Source organism: Ochotona princeps, chromosome 21 (genome assembly GCF_030435755.1).
Source record: "Ochotona princeps isolate mOchPri1 chromosome 21, mOchPri1.hap1, whole genome shotgun sequence".
In the NCBI taxonomy this organism is placed as follows: domain Eukaryota; kingdom Metazoa; phylum Chordata; class Mammalia; order Lagomorpha; family Ochotonidae; genus Ochotona; species Ochotona princeps.
This window is the reverse complement of record NC_080852.1, coordinates 25,282,586-25,302,662: the sequence shown is the minus strand read 5'-3', so window position 1 is coordinate 25,302,662 and position 20,077 is coordinate 25,282,586. Positions and strand designations below refer to the sequence as shown.

Below are 20,077 nucleotides of genomic sequence, written 5' to 3'. Positions count from 1 at the left end.
TTCATCTGGGAAACCCACATGGAATTCCTCACTGCTGGTTCCCACCTTAATCAGCCCCAACTGTTACAGCCATTTAAGCAGAGATTTTTTTAAAAAAAAAAAGTGCCCCAAAGTAGTGTTTATAGACATCCTATCCCGGAGCCAGCTTAACCTTCCACCTGTTGAAAACAGCATCCCGTGATATGCTGATTTGAGTCCCCACTGCTCTACTTCTGACTTAGCTCCCTGCTAATGGCCTGGAAAAAAACAGTAGAAAATACCTACCTGTTTGGGTCCCTGCTACTCATATGGGAGACTGGGAGAAGTGTCTGGCTCCTGACTTTGGCCTGGCCCAGCAGTAGCCACTGTGGCCATCTAGGTAGTAAACCAGCAGATAGAAAAGCTCTCTTTCGTTTCTCCCTCTCTCTCTATGACTTTCAAATGAATTACTACATTTTTAAAGATTTATTTATTATTAATGCAAAGTCAGATATACTGAGAAGATGATCTTCTGTCCGATGATTCACTCCCCAAGTAGCCGCAATGGCCAGAATTGCACTGATCCAAAGCAGAAGCCCAGAGCCTCTTCAGGAACTCCCATGTGGTACAGGGTCCCAAGGCTTTGGGCTGTCCTCAACTGCTTTCCCAGGTCACAAGCAGGGAGCTGGATGGGAAGCGGGGCCACCGGGATTAGGACCAATGTCCATATGGGACCCAAGCACGTGCAAGGTGAGAATTTTAGCCACTGAGCTACTGCTCTGGGCTTAAATTACTAACTCTTAAAAAAAAAAAGAAATCTTTGCAAAGAGTTCCAATGGATCTTCTTTTAAAAATCTAAACATTTATTTATTTTTTTTAAAGATTTATTTTATTTTTATTACAAAGTCAGATATACTGAGAAGAGGAGAGACAGAGAGGAAGTGGAGCTGCTGGGATTAGAACCAGTGGCCATATGGGATCAAGGCGAGGACCTTAGCCACTAGGCCACACCGCCGAGCCCACATTTATTTATTTTTAATGGAAAGGAATATTTACAGGAGAAGGAGAGAAAGAAATTTCTTCTGTCCACTGGTTCATCTCCCAAATGACCACAATGGGTGGAACTGAGTTGATCCAAAGCCAGGAACCAGAAACTTCTTTTGGGTCTCTGACACATGTTCAGGGTCCCAATGACTTGTGAGCTAGATGGGAAGTGGAGTAGCTGGGACACGGACCAGAACCCACATGGGATGCTGGTGCTAGTAGGTGGAGGATTAGTCAGTTGTGCCATCACACCACCCCTAGTGCCTCTTACCTTTCTAAGGATCCTCTTCCTATAAAATCCTCCATATATAGCAAGGTCTGTATACACATTCACAATGTTTATGGGTTCTAGATTCAATTTTGGCACTGAAGAACTTTAAATTCTTAGTTGTTGAACTGAGCAAGGAGCAGGGCAAGGGAAAGAAAAGGGGAGACACCAACAGTTTTATGCATTGGGTCATGAGAGCCCCTAATAGTTGGACTAGGCCCTAAGTGCCTGCATATTTAGTAAGCTGCCATGGAAGGCCAGAGCTGTTGGTTTGGCTCTGCGCCTTGAGCAACTAACCACCCAAACATCTGCCTTGCCCTTGGCCCCACTTGTCTGCTTCTCAGGGAGACTTCCCCTTCAGCAGAGGGCATCCCTCAGCAGGTAGGGATGGCCCTTGACTTCTCTTCTCCCTGTGCCCAGAATCAGTTACCAAGATCCAAGAATTCTGACTCCAGGCATCTATTTGGGTCCCTTACTTTGAGGATAAATGCCCATCATCTCCTGCCTGCAGGCTTGCCCCCAGGAGACAGCAGTGTGCAGAGGTCTCTTTTGGACTCCACGGGCACGAAGCCTCATCCTACTTGGTCTTCCTCTCCTCTCTGGGGCTCTCAGTCCAATTGCCTCTGCCCAGTTGCTTCATAGCTCTCTGCATCTTTGAAACTTGACTCCAGATAAAAAATTGTTTCACCTGTAATCAAGTATTTCCCCTGGGCCAACCAGCTACTTCTAGGGGGCCAAGATACACAAAGACTCACCCAAGTGAGTGAGTGGTTTGATGACCCCAAAAGTGTCTCCTGTACCTCCTTCCGGGAGAAGTGATCCTATGCTCCTCTTGCAAGGTCATTACCACAGACTGATGGAATACTCATCTGCCTCCTACCATGGACATGAACTCTTAGGAAAGTTACAGGCTGTGTATCTCTGTCTCTGGGGTCAACACAGAGTGGGATAATGGGCCAAGAAAGCTCAGAAAAAGAAAGGCCTGGCCTTCACGTTTATGGGGAATATCATAGAAGGGACATCGGGGCTGGGCATTAGAGGGAAGGTTTGCTAGGCAGGAGAAGAGGTTCAGCAAGAAGGAAAATGACCCTTTGGAGCCTGAATTGTGCCGATCACACAACTCCTGAGCCCACAGTGAGCACTGCACATTAGTGACTGCTGTGGGAGCAGGGAAATTTCTGAAAGTGGTCGAACAGTAGCCAAAGGGGATATGAGACTATTAAAAGTACCCAAGCCACCAACTTTCTGCTCTGAACCCTTGTGGATAGTTCTCTTCTCACAGGAATTAACACTGGATCATAATGATGTTTGTGTGCCTGCCTCTCCTAGGAGTCGCAGGCACTACGTGGTTCTCATCTTTCTTTAACAAATCCCTAGGGTCTGTTGCAGAAATTGAATCCTTTAACAACAATTGTGGAGGTAGTAGCGACCCTAGTGGTCTCACAGAACCTAGTTTCCTGCCAGACTTTGAAGCTAGAGGTGACCTGACCTCTCATCTCTCACCTGGAGCAAGCGCATGCAATCCCAATAGGAATGCAATGGGAAACAAGATCATTGTAAATGTGTAGCTGGTCTGGGGAATACCAGCCAATGTTTTGTAAAGAATAAGACTGATCTGCCAGGATCCCATATGGGCACCGATTCATATCCCAGTGGTTCCATTTCCCATTCAGTTGCAGGCTTGTACCTGATGAAAGCAGTGGAGGATGGCCCAAGGTCTGGGGACTCTGTATCTGCATGGGAGACCTAGGGGAAGCTCCTGGCTTCAGATCAGCTCAATATCAAATGTCATGGCCGCTTAAGTAGTGAACCAGTGGATGGAAAATCTTTCTGTCTCTCCATCTCTCTGTGTATCTGCCTTTCCAAAATGATTGAATAAATAAATAAATAAATAACAAAAGACCTTGCTCTCCCTAGAAGGAGATGGTAGAAAAAACATTAGAAATTTGCAAAATTGATATTCCCAGTTGACAGATGAACTTAGTTCAGGGAGGTCAAGTGGCTCATCCAAGGTCACACGGCATGTGAGAGGAGCTGGCTCTGCCCTGCCACATCTGAGGAAGAGCTCTTCATTGTCTGAAGGGAATTATGGGCCTCCCTAATCCCCTGAGTTCTCTCCAGCATTGAGGATGGCAATAAGTGGGGACCATTTCTCACTTTCACACACATATGTGTGCCGGCACGATGGCTCAATTGACTTGTGCTCTGCCTTTAAGTGCCAGGATCTCAGATTGGTGCGGGTTCATGTCACAGCTGCTCCCCTTCCTATCTGGCTCCCTGTTTATAGCCTAGGAACGCAGCAGAGGATGGCCCAAAGCCGTGGGACCCAGCACCTGCCTGGAAAACTTGGAAGAAGCTCCCGGCTCCCAGCTTCAAATTGGCTCAGCTTTGGCCATTGTGGCCACCTGCAGAGTGAACCAGAGCATGCAATACCTTTCTCTTTGTAAATCTGCCTTTCCAATAAAAATAAAAGCACTAATTTAATACGTAAAGAAAGTGAATGCACTTGTGTAACATGCAAGAGAATTTCAAGACCTCATTGGAAACAAAATAAAAAGAGAAGTTTAGGGCCCAGCGGCGTGGCATAGCGGCTTAAGTCCTCCCCTTGAATGCACCGGATCCCATATGGGCGCCAGTTCTAATCCCGGCAGCTCCACTTCCCATCCAGCTCCCTGCTTGTGGCCTGGGAAAGCAGTCGAGGACGACCCAAAGCTTTGGGACCCTGCACCTGCGTTGGAAACCCGGAAGAGGTTCCTGGTTCCCGGCTTCGGATCGGCGCGCACCGGCCTGTTGCGGCTCACTTGGGGAGTGAAACACCGGATGCAAGATCTTCCTTTCTGTTTCTCCTCCTCTCTGTATATCCGGCTTTCCAATAATAAAAATCTTTAAAAAAAAAAAAAAGAGAGAAATTTAGGCATGTGGCACAGCTGTTCAGACAAGGGTTAGGATGGCTGCCTTCCATTGACATGCCTGGGTTAGAGTCCTGACTCCTGTTTCTGACTCCAGCCTCCTGCTATGTGGGATCCTGAGAAGCAGCAGTGACAGCACAGGATATTGGGTTCTGGCCACTAATGTGAGAAACTTGCATGGTGTTCTTTTTTTTTTTTTTTCTTTTAATTATTACTCATTTTTATTGGAAAGTCAGATACACAGAGAGGAGGAAAGACAGAGAGGAATATCTTCCGTCCACTGATTCACTCCCTAAGTGACCACAACAGCTGGACCTGAACCAAGCTGAAGCCAGGAGCTTGGAACCTCCTTCGGGCCTCCCACTCAGGTTTAAGAACCCAAGGCTTTGGGCCGTCCTCAACTGCTTTCCCAGGCCACAAGCAGGGAATTGGATGGGAAGTGGAGCTGCTGGAATTAGAACCAGTGCCCATATGGGATCCCAGAGCATGCAAGGTGAGGACTTTAGCCGCTAGGCTACTGCACTAGGCCCCTCATGAACTTCTTAAAAATCCCTCCTATGTGTACATGGATTTCCAAAAAAGATTTTTGCAGCAAACTTAAAATTCAATTTTCCACGGACTTTTGAAGTTCTCTTGTGCTATATTTGAATTCTTTTTCTTTTTAATATTTATTACTTATTTTTATTGGAAAGGCAGATATACAGAGGAGAGACAGGAAGATCTTCCGTTCAATGATTCACTCCCCAAGTGACTGCAATGGCTGGAGCTGCATTGATCCGAAGCCAGGAGCCAGGAACTTCCTCCAGGTCTCCCACACGGGTGCAGGGTCCCAAGGCTTTGGGACTGCTTTCCCAGGCCACAAGCAGGGAGCTGGATGGGAAGCGGGGCTGCTGGGATTAGAACCAGTGCCCATATGGGATCCTGGCGCGTGCAAGGTGAGGACCTTAACCACTATGCTATCGCGTTGGGTCCCTATATTTGAATTCTTAGATATAAATTCAGATTATGATTCCACCAGTTACTAGTTGCAAGAGCTGAGCTTCTGTGACCCTTAAAAAATGAGATAAAATGTATATAACACAAAATTAACCATTGTAAAAGAGTAACTCAGGGACTGGTACTGAGGCATAACAGGCTAATCCTCTACCTGGGGCACCAGCAGCCCCTCTGGGTCCTGACTGGAATCCCAGTTGCTCCACTTCCAATCTAGCTCCTTGCCCATGGCCTGGGAAAGTAGTGGAGGATGCTCAGGCTTTGGGCCTTGCATCTACGTGGCAGACCTGGAAGAGGCTCCTGGCTCTGGACCAGCCCAGCTCTGGCCGTTGCAGCCATTTGGGAAGTGAATCAGTAGACAGAAGATCTCACTCCTCTGTCAATCTGCCTTTCCAATAAAAAATAAATTGATCACAGGAAGGGATAACTGTTGAAAAAAGCAACATAACTTTGTCACCTTGGGTCCTTGCCATTTGGGAGTGTGAATAGGCCAAAAAAGTGCGGCCTATGAGAGGCAGGACTGAGGTAACACTTGTGGAATGAAGATGAGGTGAAATGGGTGAAAGGGAGTGCTTTTCCAGGTATGAGTTCCTGGTGTTGAAGAAACTATCCTAGTTTATGAGACATTAACAAGGTGAGTCTTGTTTAATCCCACCTCACTTGATGGTGGAGTCACCCATTGGCAGGTGTTATGGGTAATTCACTCTAGGGATTTCTCCCAGAAGAGCTCATTTTCCTGCAGGTGACTTTGAAATCCCGTGTACTCCAGAGGTGCTTGGGAGAGCTCAGCATTGTCCAGATAGTCACCGAGGCTCTGGGAGGGCAAGGAAGCCAGGACGGTGGCATGTTGGGAGGAAGGAAGGTAGCGAGTCCATCACTGTGGTGGCCAGCTCTGGCCCTTGCTGCCCCAGCCCTCAGTGACACTGAGGAGTAGGTGTTAATGTCTTTGGTAACTGTGCTTGGAGTCCTTTTTTGGGAAGAAGCCCACAAGATTCCTTTCTCAAGTCTCCAGCCAGTGTCCCTGCTCTCTTTCTCCTCTCTTTGGTCATCTTGGGACGGTGTGGAGCTCTCATCTAAACCTAGTTCAGCTCCTGAAGTCAAAACCACTTTATGGGTCAGGCAGGAAGTCCCAGTGAGGAAGCCAACTGGAGGAAATGCAAGGTCTCCAGCAGGAAATGGTCAGAGCATCCAACTGACCTCAGCAGCTGAGAGAAGTGATGCAGCTGCTGAGGTACCTTTTGCCTGTAAGAGACCTAGCAGGAAAGTCCTCCTACTTGAGGAAGCCTCCAGAATCTTTGGGCTTGTTGCTTGATAATCACTTGAGCCTGCCTTTCCCAGAGAGACACCAAAAAAAAAAAAAAAAAAAAAAAAAAAGGTCTTTTAACAGGCAGAGCCTGCCTTTTCATTGCTTCCAGAAGCCAAAGGGCTACGTGAGAATGGAAAAGTCAAGAACATGCAAAAGCTGTGATGCTTTTGGAGGCATCTTCTGCAGTTCTAAATTTCCATTGAGGGGCCAACTTTGTGCCAAAGGGTTGAGTCACCACCTCCATTGTCTACATCCCATACAAGCACTAGTTTCAGTTCCACCACCAATCAGCTCCAGTACCAATCCAGCTCCCTGCTAATGGGCCTGGGAAAGTAAGAGAAGCTGGCCCAAGTACCTGGGGGATCCACACAGAGTTCCAGGCTTGTGGCTTTGGTTTGGCCCGGTTTCAGCGTTGGGGTCATTAAGAGAATGAACCAGTCAATGGAAGAGCTCTGTGATTCTGCCTTTCAAGTAAATAAATTCTTTTTAAAAAGTTTCCATCAAGAGTTTTGGATAACACATGTTTATTTTCATAACTTAAAAAATTTATTTTTGTTAGACAGAGTTACAGAGAAAATGACAAAGAGCCAGCAGCCAGGAGCCAGGAGACTTTTCTGGTCTCCTACACAGGTGACTGCAGCCCAAGGACTTGGGCCATCCTTTATGGCTTCCCAGGTCACAAACAGGGAGCTAGACTGGACGTGGAGCAACTTGGACAGGAACTGGCATCCGTGTGGGATTTCAGCGTCACAGGCAGAGGCTAAACCTTCCATGCCAGACCCATATTTTTATAACTCTGTTGCTCTGGAATTCACTATGTCTGACTTCTAGATGTAGGAAGGCTCAAGAGGAAAGGGGGTGGAGATAAGAAAGGAATCTTTGTGCTTTGTATTTTCTGAGAGAAAATCTTACCATGAAAGATCCACTTATGTATTATTATTAATTTTAAAATCATTTTGCAATATTCAAGGCTTGGGAGAGGGCACAAAAGAGAGGTAACCTAGGCTGCGGGGCGAAGGCAGAGCTATAGCTCCTGTGGCAGTTAATTCCCAGGTTGATTCGTTAAACCTCCATTTGAGCCTCAGTGATCAAGAAAGGCCCTTCCTGCCTCTTCCAGGGAACTCTTCAGACAGGTTCAAGAAGCAGGAAATGGGATAGGAGGCAAGGACCTGGAAGAAAAGGGCCAGAGTTTCACGGTGCACCCCAATTTCGGGGATCCTCTTGGTGGAGCGCAACTTGCTACTAGCAGCGTCTCATTCAGTCCTCACACGTCTCCGGGGTTATCCCCCAAGTAAGGAATGTAGGAGGCTCATTTGAGGCGCCAAATGGCCAAGGTGTCTCGCTAATGGTTAGTGAACGGAAACCTCATTCTCGGACCCACCTCTGGAGCTGCTCCAGACAGACTCTAGACCGGGAGCTGTGCGCGGCGTTTACTCTGTGGTAGATAACACGGTTCCCTGGCGGTCTACACACTGCGCGGGGGAGGGCGGGCCTCGGGTCGGCTCTCAGCGGAACTTTCCTGTCGGCGGTGCGTGTTCCCGTCCGGGCGGCCGGGCGCGCGGCCCGGGAGGGGGGACTCTTTCTGGCGCGGACCGCGAGCGGAGGCTGCGAGCGCCGCCGCCGGAGGAGACCGACGCTCGGCCAAGAGCGAGTCCGCGGCGTCCGGGCCTGGCCAGCTGCTTCCCGCCTCAGCCGCCGCCCCCGCCGCCGCCGCCGCTGCCGCCGCCGCAGACACTGCCCGGCCGGGCGCATCGGAAAGCCCACGTCCCTCGGCCCTGCCGGATCCGGCGCGGCCCGGATTCGCGGCGTGGGAGGTGAGAGCCGGTGCCGGTCTCCGGCAACCAGCCGGGGCCGCTGAGACCTGCAACAATGGGGGCGGAATAGGGAAGGCGGCTCCGAGCCCCTGGAGTGCGGCGGCCTGGGACCGCCAAATGGTGCTGGCGGCACGGGCCTTGGGGGTGGGGGTGGGTGCTCTGCGTCGGATCTGGGAAACTCCTTTGGCCGGAGGCTTGTCGGGGGTCCCGTCCTGTCCCCGGGGGCCTTGGTGGGGTGGCTTGTGTTTGGGGAGTGGGGGAGGAGAGACACGGTGGTGACCGTGAGCTCCCGGCAGTTGATGCTGGCGCCCCATAGGCTGATTGTGGCTGGGTGGCTGAGGAGGGGGTGGTGGTGGTGTTTGGAGTTTTAGGGGCCTCTGTGGGCCTGATCCCTCAAGGCGCAATCAGATGCGTCTGCCTCCATACCCCATCCCCAAGCCCTGGGAGTTGCGCCGACTTCGGGCAGGGATAAGGGGGTTGGAGGTGGGGTGGGGAGAAGGACATTGAGAGTTTAGGTTCTTACTGTAGGGTAACTGGTGGTTAGTTCCTGGAAGGGCAGAAAGTCTGGCCACGGAAGAAGAGTTTGAGCGGAGATGAATGCTGGGGGTGGGAGGTGGGTGTGCAAGATGCACCGGCCTGAGAGAGTTGCCTGGGAACTTGTCATAGGAGTGAGTAGTGAGGGTGTTCAGTCCTGTGGGCCGCTTGGGCGGATCAGGCCGGTGGGAGTTGTGATTTGCCGAGTGCAGGGGCCGTATTGTAGGCTGCTGAGGCCGGTGGATCGGTTTTATGTGGGTCACAGTGGTGGCAGCCTGGGAGATGAACAAGGGGATTTTGCAGAGTGGGCTTCCTGATGAAAAATGACCTCTTAGTGCGGGGGTGTGGGTGACTCAGATCTGCTGGGAGCCTGGCGCTGGCTCCCTAACGGATGTGGCTGATTGTGCCGGTGCTTGGACATAGAGGTGCATGAGACTGGAAGGAGTGTTTGGGAGCAGGATGAGTTATTTCTGAGTGAGGGATGACCATGAACCTGCTCCAAGTCAGTAGTAGCTTTCATGGACAGGATTTTAAATGAGAAATGCCTTGTATTTCCATCTAGTGCTTTCCTCTGTTTGTTCGTTGCTTTTCTCCTTTGTTTTTGAGTTGTGACTCATACTTTCTTTTCAGCACTGTGGCTATTGTTTATAATGATAGACAAACTTAGCCACTATAATATATGTCCATTCTGGGGGTGTTCAGTGCAGTCCTGATAGAAAAGCTTCTTGTCATCCATCTGTGGACTACTATTTAAAGTGTGCAGCTCTTGAAAGGGATGTGAAAATCCCAACAGTTCATGTTGTTGAAAGCTCTTTACTTCCGTGAATCCATGACATTTTATTTCGTTTTCTTTTTGCTATCTGAAGTGATGACATTGAATTTAGCAAATCTCAGTGGCTGTCATTTTGGGGACCCGTTAACACTCCTGGGACATTGTCTTCATTAGAAGTGTTCTCCATGCTCAGCAAATTTGATCTGTACACCATGTCTCTCTGTGTGACAGTATCTAACTTCGAGGCCAGTAGCTGGGTGTTAGAGCACAGTGTGTATTATTCAGGCAAAAGCTGGTGTGTTGTCTGCAGTTAAGGGATTAAAGGGAAGCCCGAAACAGACACACACAAAACAAAACAAAGCAACAGAATCATTGCATCTTCTGAGTTTTAGCATAGAGTTTACATAGGGAATACTAACTAATTAGAGTCTAGTATATAAAGTTTCAGATAAGGTATAAGGCAGTTCTGTTTGTACTTTTATTAATATGTTTATTTATTTAGTAATTTAAAAAGATTTATTTATTTTTATTGGAAAGTCAGATATACAGAGAGGAGGAGAGACAGAGAGGAAGATCCTCCATCTGATGGTTCACTCCCCAAGTGACCGCAGCGGCTGGAGCTGAGCCAGTCAGAAGCCAGGAGCCAGGAGCCAGGAGCTCTTCCAGATCTCCTACACAGGTGCAGGGTCCCAAGACTTTGGGTCTCCCTCAACTGCTTCCCCAGGCCACAAGCAGGGAGCTGGATGGGAAGCAGGGCTGCTGGGGTTAGAACTGGCGCTCATATGGGATCCTGGCGCGTGCAAGGCGAGGACTTAACCACTATGCTATCATGCCGGGCCTTATATTAATATGTCTAGTAAGGATTTTCCCCTTATGCTTTATTTTACTGTTTAAAGAAAAGATTTATTTAAAAGGCAAAGTTAAAGATAGGGAGAGAGAGAGAGATTTTTCTATCCACTGTTTCAGTCCCCAGATGAGCACAGTGCTAATAATGCAAAGCCAGGAGCTTCTTCCACGTCTCCCACGTGGTACAGGGACCCAGGTACTTGGGCCATCCTTGTAATACTAGTGCTTTCCCAGCACATTAGCAGGAACCTGAATAGGAAGTGAAGCAAACTGGACTCAAACTGGTACTCATATGGGATGCTGGCACTGCAAGCAGTAACTTTACCCCCTATGCCACAGTGCTGGACCCCTAAGCTTTATTTATTTAAAAAAAAAAAAAAAGGTTTATTTGGGGCCCAGCATGATGGCTCTGTGGCTAAAATCCTCACCTTTCATGCACCAGGATCCATCTGGGCACCGGTTTGTGTCCTGGATGCTCTGCTTCCCATCCAGTTCCCTGCTTGTGGCTTGGGAGAGCAGTAGAGATGGCCCAAGGCCTTGGGACCCTGCACCCATATGGGAGACCTGGAAGTAGCTCCCAGGCTTCAGATTGGGTCAGTTCTGAATGTTGTGACTACTTGGGGAGTGGACCAGCAGACAGAAGATCTTTCTTTTTCTCCTCTCTGTAATCTGCCTTTCCAATAACAATACATCTTTAAAAAAAAGTTTATTTGGCAGCTGGTGTTGTGGTACAGCAGTTTAAGCTGCTGCCTGTGACTATGGCATCCTATAGGAGTACTGGTTTGAATCCCTGCTGTTTTGCTTCAGGTCCGGCTACCTCTAACATGCCTGGGAAAGCAGTGGAAGGTTCCCTAGGAACCTGATCCACTGCCATGTGGGGTGGGGTACTCAGATGGAGTTGCCTGCTCCTGGCTGCAGCCTGGCCCAGCCCTAGCTGTTGTTTGGAGAATGAACCAGTGAATGGAAGATCGCTCTCTATGTAACACTTTTTTTTTTAAGATTAATTTTTAATTTTTTTATTGCAAAGTCTGATAAACAGAGAGAAGGAGATACAGAGAGAAAGATCTTCCATCTGCTGGTTCACTCCCCAGGTGGCTGCAATGGGGAGTGAACCAAAGCTTCAAAGCTAAGCTGATCCAAAGCCAGGAGCCAGGAGCTTCTTGTGGATCTCCCATGCAGGTGCAGGGTCCAAGACTTTGGACCATCCTCTGCTGCTTTCCCAGGCTACAGGCAGGGAGCTGGGTGGGAAGTAGAGCAGCAGTGATACGAACCGGCATCCACATGGGATCCTAGTGCACACAAGGCGAGGATTTAGCCACTGGGCTATCATGCTGGGCTGTAACTGTCTTTCATGTAAACATAATAAATTCTTTTTTTTTTTTTTTAAGATTTATTCATTTTATTACAGCCAGATATACACAGAGGAGGAGAGACAGAGAGGAAGATCTTCCGTCCGATGATTCACTCCCCAAGTGAGCCGCAACGGGCCGATGCTGCGCCGAACCGAAGCCGGGAACCAGGAACCTCTTCTGGGTCTCCCACGCGGGTGCAGTGTCCCAATGCATTGGGCTGTCCTCAACTGCTTTCCCAGGCCGCAGGCAGGGAGCTGGATGGGAAGTGGAGCAGCCGGGATTAGAACCGGCGCCCATATGGGATCCCGGGGCTTTCAAGGCAAGGACTTTAGCCGCTAGGCCACGCCGCCGGGCCCAAAATAATAAATTCTTGAAAAAAATTTTTTAGAAGTTTTTTGTTTTTTGTTTTTTTTTAATTGGAAAGGTGCATATACAGAGAGGAGGAGAGACAGAGAGGAAGATCTTCCGTCCAATGGTTCATTCCCCAAGCACCTGCAACGGCTGGAGCTGAGCCAATCCAAAGCCAGGAGCTTCTTCTGGGTCTCCCACATGGGTGCAGGGTCCCAAGGCCTTGGGCCATCCTCGACTGCTTTCCCAGACCACAAGCAGGGAGCTGGATGGGAAGCGGGGCTGCCGGGATTAGAGCCGGTGACCATATGGGATCCTGGCGCTGCATGCAAGGCAAGGACTTTAACCAGTACGCTATTGCACTGGGCCCTAGAAGTTCATTTCAATGGTAATGACAGAGAGATCAACCCTGATTGCCTGCAACAGGTGGGACTGGCCCAGCCTCAAGCCTGGAGCCAGGCATTTTACTGGGGTCTTTCATGTGAGTGGCAGGGCCTCAAGTCTCTGAGAAGTCATCTGCAGCCTCCCAGGGTGTACATTAACAGGAAACAGTGAAGGCAAGACTTAATGCCAGTACTCTGAAATGGCATATGGGTACCTCAAATGGTGGCTTATTCTGCTCTAGTACAATGCCCGTACCTCCCTGATTAAAAAAAAAGGTCATTCATTTTCCTTTAATATCCTTTTTCTTCTAAAAATGCTCTTAAACATTTTTTAAAAATTTATTTGAGGGCCCGGCGGCGTGGCCTAGCAGCTAAAGTCCTCGCCTTGAAAGCCCCGGGATCCCATATGGGCGCCGGTTCTAATCCCGGCAGCTCCACTTCCCATCCAGCTCCCTGCCTGTGGCCTGGGAAAGCAGTTGAGGACGGCCCAATGCATTGGGACACTGCACCCGCGTGGGAGACCCGGAAGAGGTTCCTGATTCCCGGCTTCGGTTCGGCGAACATTGGCCCGTTGCGGCTCACTTGGGGAGTGACTCATCGGACGGAAGATCTTCCTCTCTGTCTCTCCTCCTCTGTGTATATCTGGCTGTAATAAAATGAATAAATCAATGAATAAATCTTTAAAAAAAAATTATTTGAAAGACAGAAACAGGGCCCGGCGGCGTGGCCTAGCGCCTAAAGTCCTTGCCTTGAACGCCCTGGGATCCCATATGGGCACTGGTTCTAATCCCGGCTGCTCCGCTTCATATCCAGCTCCCTGCTTGTGGCCTGGGAAAGCAGTCGAGGACGGCCCAATGCATTGGGACCCTGTACCCATTGGGAGACCCGGAAGAGGTTCCTGGTTCCTGGCTTCAGATCGGCGCAGCATCGGCCCGTTGCGGCTCACTTGGGGAGTGACTCATCGGATGGAAGATCTTCCTCTCTGTCTCTCCTCCTCTCTGTATATCTGGCTTTGTAATAAAATAAAATAAATGTTTAAAAAAAAAAAAGAAAGACAGAAACAGAGATTTCCCATGTACTGTTTTCACATCCCAAATCCTGGTTAGCAGCTGCAGCTGATACCAGCTGAATCCAGGGACTCAATCCAGGCTTCCCATGTGACCGGCAAGGGACCAGATACTTGAGCTATGTCTCCTCTTACTGCCAAAGGTTCATATTAGCAGGCAGTTTGAATTGAGGGTACATAGTTGGGAGCTGAATCCAGGTACTCTGATATGGGATGCAGACATTCCAATTGAAATCTTAACAGCTTGGCCAAATGCATATTACTAAAATTTTCTTTTCTTCTAAAGATTTATTTTATTTGAAAGGTGGAGTTATAGAGGAGATATCTTCCATTCACTGTTCAATTCATCACATGATCACAATGGCTGGGTCTTTGCCAAGCTGAAGCTTAGGGCCTAGAACTCTCTCTGGGTCTCCCACATTAGTGCAAGGACCCATTGGGCCATCTTCTGTTGTTTTCCCAGACGTGTTAGTGAGGAAGTGGATCAAAAATGGAACTATTAGGACTCATACTAGCATTATATGGGATGTGGCCCCCACATTCTTGTAAAAGCTGCTGTATTTGTTGCATTGTAATGTGCAGTTGGATTGTTTCGGACACCTCCACAATAGTGATGATAGTTTTACAGTTAGTGCTAGATTCCAGTTCAGAGATGAATGTAGGTGGGTCGAAAAAGAAGTGATTCAAGTATATCAATCTTTTGGTCAGTGACACCATTGAAATTTTTATGATTTACTGATTTTTCACCAGAGAGAGAGAGAAAGGTTTCTTTCTTCCACTGGTTTGCTCTCCAAATGGCCACAGTTGCTTTACTGGGCTGATCCAAAGTCAGGAGCTTCTTTCAGATCTCCCACATAGGTACAGGAACCTAAGCACGTGGGCCATGCTCTGCTGCTTTCTCAGTCCATAAAAAGGGAGCTGGATGGAAAATGGAGCAGACAGGACTCCAACTGGTGCCCATATGGAATGTCAGCGCTACAGGTGGAGGGTCAGCCCACTGTGCCATCGTGCTGGCTATTCCTAGTATATAATACACATTTCCATGGACTTCTTGAGGACGCCCCTTCCTGTGAAGATACTTATAAAAATTATTTGAAATATCTCATTTAAAAATGTATAATATCTTCTGGATCAAAAGGAAAAACTGATTCATTTGTTACTTTGAGGGCAAGGCAATTAATTAACATCTTTGGCTGCCTTTTAGTCAAATAGATAAGCTTCAGAACCTCTTGGAAACAAGACTTAGAGGTTTTCATTTTTGAAAAAAAAAAAATCTAAGAGGTTCCTAGTACAGTAGGAAGAACAAGGCTTTTAGAATCATCCTGCCTTTACCTCTTGCTGACTTTTTGGCTCTGGGTAAACTGTAAACTTTGATCTTATTTTATTTTCCCATCCATAAAATGGGGCCAACCTTTGTGGGTGTGATGAGATGGGGAGTTCTTGAGTGCCTTAGGTGCTCAGTGCTGGCTAAGTTGGCAGTTGGTGTGTCTTGCAATAGCAGTAGTATTGGTGGTGGGAGTGTGGCTGGGTGCCATTTAGGGACAAGAGATTCAGTTTCCTTATCTGATCAGGCAGGCAGTTGTCATCTGATGGCATTCAGGTGAGGGGACTGTTGAGCCGGAGTCCATCCTGTAAAGTACAAGGTCGTTCTTGGTACTGGCAGGTTTTCCCTGGCAGTTTCTATGGAGACACCAAGAGGTAACTGTTCGGCATGTCCTTGTTTGGGAACAGTGGGCATTCCTGTTGGCAGATCATTGGAGAATAGCAGGCAGCATTTTGTCCCTGTGGTCCCTGAGCAGGAACTTTTTCCAGCTGGCTTCTGCCAGCATCAGACAGTTGGCTTCAGTTCTTTTTTTTTTTCCTAAAGATTTATTTTATTTTTATTAGAAAGTCAGATATTACAGGTAGAAGAGACAGAGGGGAAGATCTTCCATCCATTGATTCATTCCCCAAGCTGCTGCAATGGCTGGAGCTGAGCTGATCCGAAGCCAGGAGCCTGGAGCCTCTTGCGGCTCTCCCACATGGATGCAGGGTCCGAAGACTTTGGGCTGTCCTTGATTGCCTCCCCTGGTCGCAAGCAGGGAGCTGGATGGGAAGTGGGGCTGCCGGGATTGTAACCAGTGCCCATATGGGATCCTGGTGTGTGCAAAACGAGAATTTTAAGCCACTAGGCTACTGTGCCAGGCCAGTCTTCTTGCCTGGAAGGCTCCAAGACTAGAGAAAGATGTCTGCTTTCTCTAGTGAAGGCCACTTCGGTAGAATTCACACTTCTGTTCAGATATGCTTTGGTGAACAGAAGGTTCACCACTTTTGTTATAGAATTGTTTAGTTTTATTTTTTCCCTGTGAGGGCGATGGGAGGTTGAGGGGCTGGGAAACTTCTACTAACTTTCAAGAGAAAAAGAATTAGCAGCCAGAAGTGATTTGGTATCACGCCCCTGCATCACTTCTGGTCTTGTCCTAATCAAATCCCCCTCTTTGCTCAGGGTGGTCTTTCATTCCAGTTAAGAGTAAGTAGTATTCCTCTGGCCTCAGAATCTCATGGACAGAAGGAGGCTGGCATGTCTGCTTCAGCGTCTCACATGGACATCTGTGACCTGGGCGCATCTGGAGCACCTGGGATGTGGGGACCTGGGGTCCCAGTGTGTTCTAGCTTCTCCTACGGCACCTGAGGCTCAGTGATAGTGAAGTCCTTGAAAGTCCCCATGAGTTCAGGCCATTCCTTCTGCTAACATTCCTCCCAACTTTAAGACTTGAACCAGTCGTTCATTCAGCAGCTTCTCTAAATTAAAGTCTTCCTCAATTTCCTCAAGGTTCAACTGAATGACCCTCTTTGTGGCATCACAGTTTGCACAAGCTCTTATCATGTTGTTGAGTTTTGATATTCTTCATTTCCTTTGCCTAGTTGTGACCTACTTGAAGGTAGAACCTCCTCTCATTTATCTTTATATACCAGCACCTAACCATTTCTGGTGCAGAGTAGCAACTTGGCAAATGTTTGTTGAGTGAACAAATCAATGATGAGAAATTATACTACGTGGTGCTGGTGGGAGCTTCATGATCATGGCTGCACATTATCCCAGCTTCTGGCTTTGTGTTTGCAGGTTGCTAAAGGCAGCTATGTTGTGGAAATGAGTTGCTGATTTGATATGTTCAAGCTTTTTTTTTTTCTTAAAGATTTATTTGTATTTGAAAGGCAGATTTACAGAGAGAGAAAGGGAGACAAGAGAGAGGGAGATCTTCTGTCTGCTGGTTCACTCCCCAGATAGCCACAACAGCTGCAGCTGAACCCGTCCAAGGCTAGGAGCTTCTTCCAGGTCTCCCACAAGAGTGCAGGATCCCAAGCACTTGCACCCTCTTCCACTGCTTTCCCAGGCCACAAGCAGGGAGCTGGATAGGAAGTGGAACAGCCGCAACATGAGCTGGCACTCATTTTGGAGGCCAACCAACACCACAGGCTGATACTTGGCTCACTGCACCATGATGCCAGCCCTGATATGTTCATCTTTGAGATTTGGGGCTCAAAATTGCTCTTTTTGGGTCTTGAAAACGTTTCCTGGGTTTGGGGTTGGGGAAGGGAGGACTTGCTGTGGTATGGTGAAGTAAAACCTCTGCCTGCAACATCGGCATCCCTTTTGGGTGGTGGTTTGAGTCTCAGCTGCTCAGCTACTGATCCAGCGCCTTGCCTTTTTTTTTTTTTTTTTTATGTTTTCTTTGGGGCAAAATAAGACAGTTATCATTGATATCATCTAGATTTCCATTGGCTGCTTCCTGCTCTGAGCACTTCTTCCTGGTGTATGAAGAGACAGATCAGGTTGGGACCATCTTCTGTTCCCACCTGCCTAGGAATGAATGAGTAATGGGTTAGGATTCATTGGGTGCTGGGCCTTTTGAAAACTTCGTTGGACACAGTATGTCTATATGGAGGAGGGATTATTTGGCCAAACTTTATTCAGGAATTTAGATTCAGAGACTGTTCACTGCGTTTATCTGTATGAGTTCTCAACTTGATCTAATATTGTACTGATACTGACATTGTCTTCTTTTTAGGATTTATATTTTATGTAGTTGAAAGGCACAGTTACAGAAGACGGAAGGCAAGACAGAAACCTTCCATCTGCTGGTTTACTCATTAAATGGCTGCAACAGAATGAGCTGTTGAGAAAGAAGTTGGTGTAAGTGAGAAACAAGAAGAATATGGAACATTTCAGACATCATGGGCACATTGGAAGTGTTAACACTTGCTGTATGGTTTTCAACATCAACTGAAATGTTAGGCAGCAGTGAAGCATGCTAGCTTTACTAGGATAAGTGTATTTGTGTACTTTGCACATGTCTGATAATACACTTCATATAAATGTACTTCACTTCATTCTCCTAAAAGCTCCGTGAAGCAGATAACCCCATTTTACACAGGAGGATGCAAATGCAAGCAAGAGATGTGGCTTGCTTATGAGTACAAGTTCGCAAAGATGAGCCGCTGGGACTTAGCAGTTTTTGAGTCCTTTTAACGTTTTTGTGGGATATTGTTAGGGCTTCAGTTTGGGGGTGACAGTACCCTTATTCCTGGCTCTGGCACAGAGAAAGAAAGGTCACACAAGGAGCATTGTCTGCTCTGTGCACTCAGCTTCGTAAATCTGGTCCAGCTGGATGGGGGAGTTATCTACATTGTGAACTCGCTGGTCAAGAGAAAAACCCAGAATCGGGTGGGGATGGTTTAATACTTACGGCCCATGCTAGAGTCAGGGTTGTTGTAATGTGATGTATAGAAATTGGAGTAGAAAGTGGAAGTTTGTGAAAGAATATTTTGGATGTGATTCTGGCAGGAGATTATACTATTCATTGCATTTTGAAAAAGGTTTATTTATGTTTGTTGGAAACTCAGATTTACAGAGAGAAGGAGAGAGACATAGATTTTCCCTCTGCTGGTTCACTTCCCAAGTAGCCACAGTGGTCAGAGCTGAGCCAATCTGAAGCCAGAAGCCTCTTCCAGATCTCCCAGATGGGTGCAGGGTCCCAAGGTGTTGGGCCATGCTTGACTGCTTTCCCAGGCCGCAAACAGGGAGCTGGATGGGAAGTGGAGCAGCTGGGATTAGAACCGGTGCCCATATGGGTTCCTGGCACATGCAAGGCGAGGACTTTAGTGACTAAGCTATTGCGTCGGGCCCTTACTGCGTTTTCTAGTAGCACGGTCTTGCACCCCATGTCTGTACATTTTCTGGCTTAGTCCGGATGCTGGTTGGTCATGGTGCTCATCTTTAGTGTTGTCCTTCCTCAGTTTTTGACTCCTTGGCCTCTCTGTGCCACTGACCCTGTATAAATTTTCTTTCCTGGCTGTATTTACTGTCTTAAGGAGGCCCCGTCAATGTTGGTGGGCAGTCAGAAAAATGTAATGTTTTGTTTGTAGGCAGTTCCCATGGCCTCACTTGAACCAAGCACCCTCTGTCTCTCAGGATGCTTGTGCCCCTGAGAGTGCCATTTTTCACACCAGCTGCTTGCATGTTTCCCAAAACACAGGCCCTGGACCTGTGACCTCACTTTAGGGTTTATGCGCCCTACTGTTTTTGGGTTTTTTTTTTTGTAAGATTTATTTATTTTTATTGGAAAGGCAGATATACAGAGAGGAGGAGAGACAGAGGAAGATCTTCCATCCTATGATTCACTCCCCAAGTGACCGCAACGGCCGGTGCTGCGCTGATCCGAAGCCGGGAACCAGGAACCTCTTCCAGGTCTCCCATGTGGGTTCAGGGTCCCAAAGCTTTGGGCCATCCTCAACTGCTTTCCCAGGCCACAGGCAGGGAGCTGGATGGGAAGTGAGGCCTCCAGGATATGAACTGGCGCCCCTATGGAATCCCGGTGCGTGCAAGGCGAGGATTTCAGCCACTAGGCCACTGTGCCGGGCCCTCTCCCCTGGCTTTTTAACTGGGCTTCTGTTTTTATCTCCTCTTGTTCTGTCTTGCACATTTCTTCCTGAAAATTTTTCTTCATCAGTTTTGAATGTTTTCAATGTGGTAAACATTGAGTCAGATATCTTCACAGTGTGAATTACCTTTGTAGTCGTTTGCTATTAGATCCTCTTAAGAAACTCTGAATGTGGGGGATACCTCCACTCTACAATGAAGGAAACTGTGGTCTAGAGAGATTAAGTAACATGCCTGAGATCTCATGTCAAAATGAGCTGGGATTTCTTTGTATAGTGGAACTGCATGCACAGTGCTTTAAAGCCACAGAATGATCTTTTCTTTTTTAAAAATTTATTCATTTTATTACAGCCAGATATACAGAGAGGAGGAGAGACAGAGAGGAAGAGCTTCCGTCCGATGAGTCACTCCCCAAGTGAGCCGCAACGGGCCGATGCTGCGCCGATCCGAAGCTGGGAACCTGGAACCTCTTCCGGGTCTCCCACGCGGGTGCAGTGTCCCAATGCATTGGGCCGTCCTCCACTGCTTTCCCAGGCCACAAGCAGGGAGCTGGATGGGAAGTGG

General features: G+C 48.0%; 2 protein-coding genes across 3 annotated transcripts in view; one reads left to right on the top strand and one right to left on the bottom strand.

The window, feature by feature from the left end:
* Nucleotides 1–20,077, top strand: part of RAD54L2 (RAD54 like 2) — an 85,332-nt gene that overhangs the window by 5,222 nt on the left and 60,033 nt on the right. Inside the window, exon 1 of one of the 2 annotated variants that reach the window (XM_058678577.1) lies at nt 8,071–8,292. The exons of the other annotated variant lie outside the window; for it this stretch is intronic. The gene's annotated coding sequence lies outside the window, so the exon portion shown is untranslated. Of the gene's footprint in view, nt 1–8,070; nt 8,293–20,077 lie in introns of those variants that run through there. 2 annotated transcript variants of the gene reach the window in all.
* Nucleotides 1,270–8,723, bottom strand: LOC131482934 (serine/arginine repetitive matrix protein 1-like). Its single transcript, XM_058679169.1, has 4 exons — nt 8,719–8,723; nt 8,430–8,627; nt 7,860–8,339; nt 1,270–1,398 (listed from the first exon to the last, which is right to left on the bottom strand). Exons 1-4 carry the CDS (start codon nt 8,721–8,723, stop codon nt 1,293–1,295), a joined length of 789 nt encoding a protein of 262 aa, XP_058535152.1. The 3' UTR covers nt 1,270–1,292.

Bases quoted from the DNA above. Each gene is read 5' to 3' on its own strand.
- LOC131482934 (XM_058679169.1), bottom strand. The intron at 8,340-8,429 runs GCCCGTGCCGCC...CCATTGTTGCAG, and splicing joins CACCCACCCCCACCCCCAAG to GTCTCAGCGGCCCCGGCTGG. The intron at 1,399-7,859 runs GTGGGTCCGAGA...CTCCTTGCTCAG, and splicing joins TGTCTGGAGCAGCTCCAGAG to TTCAACAACTAAGAATTTAA.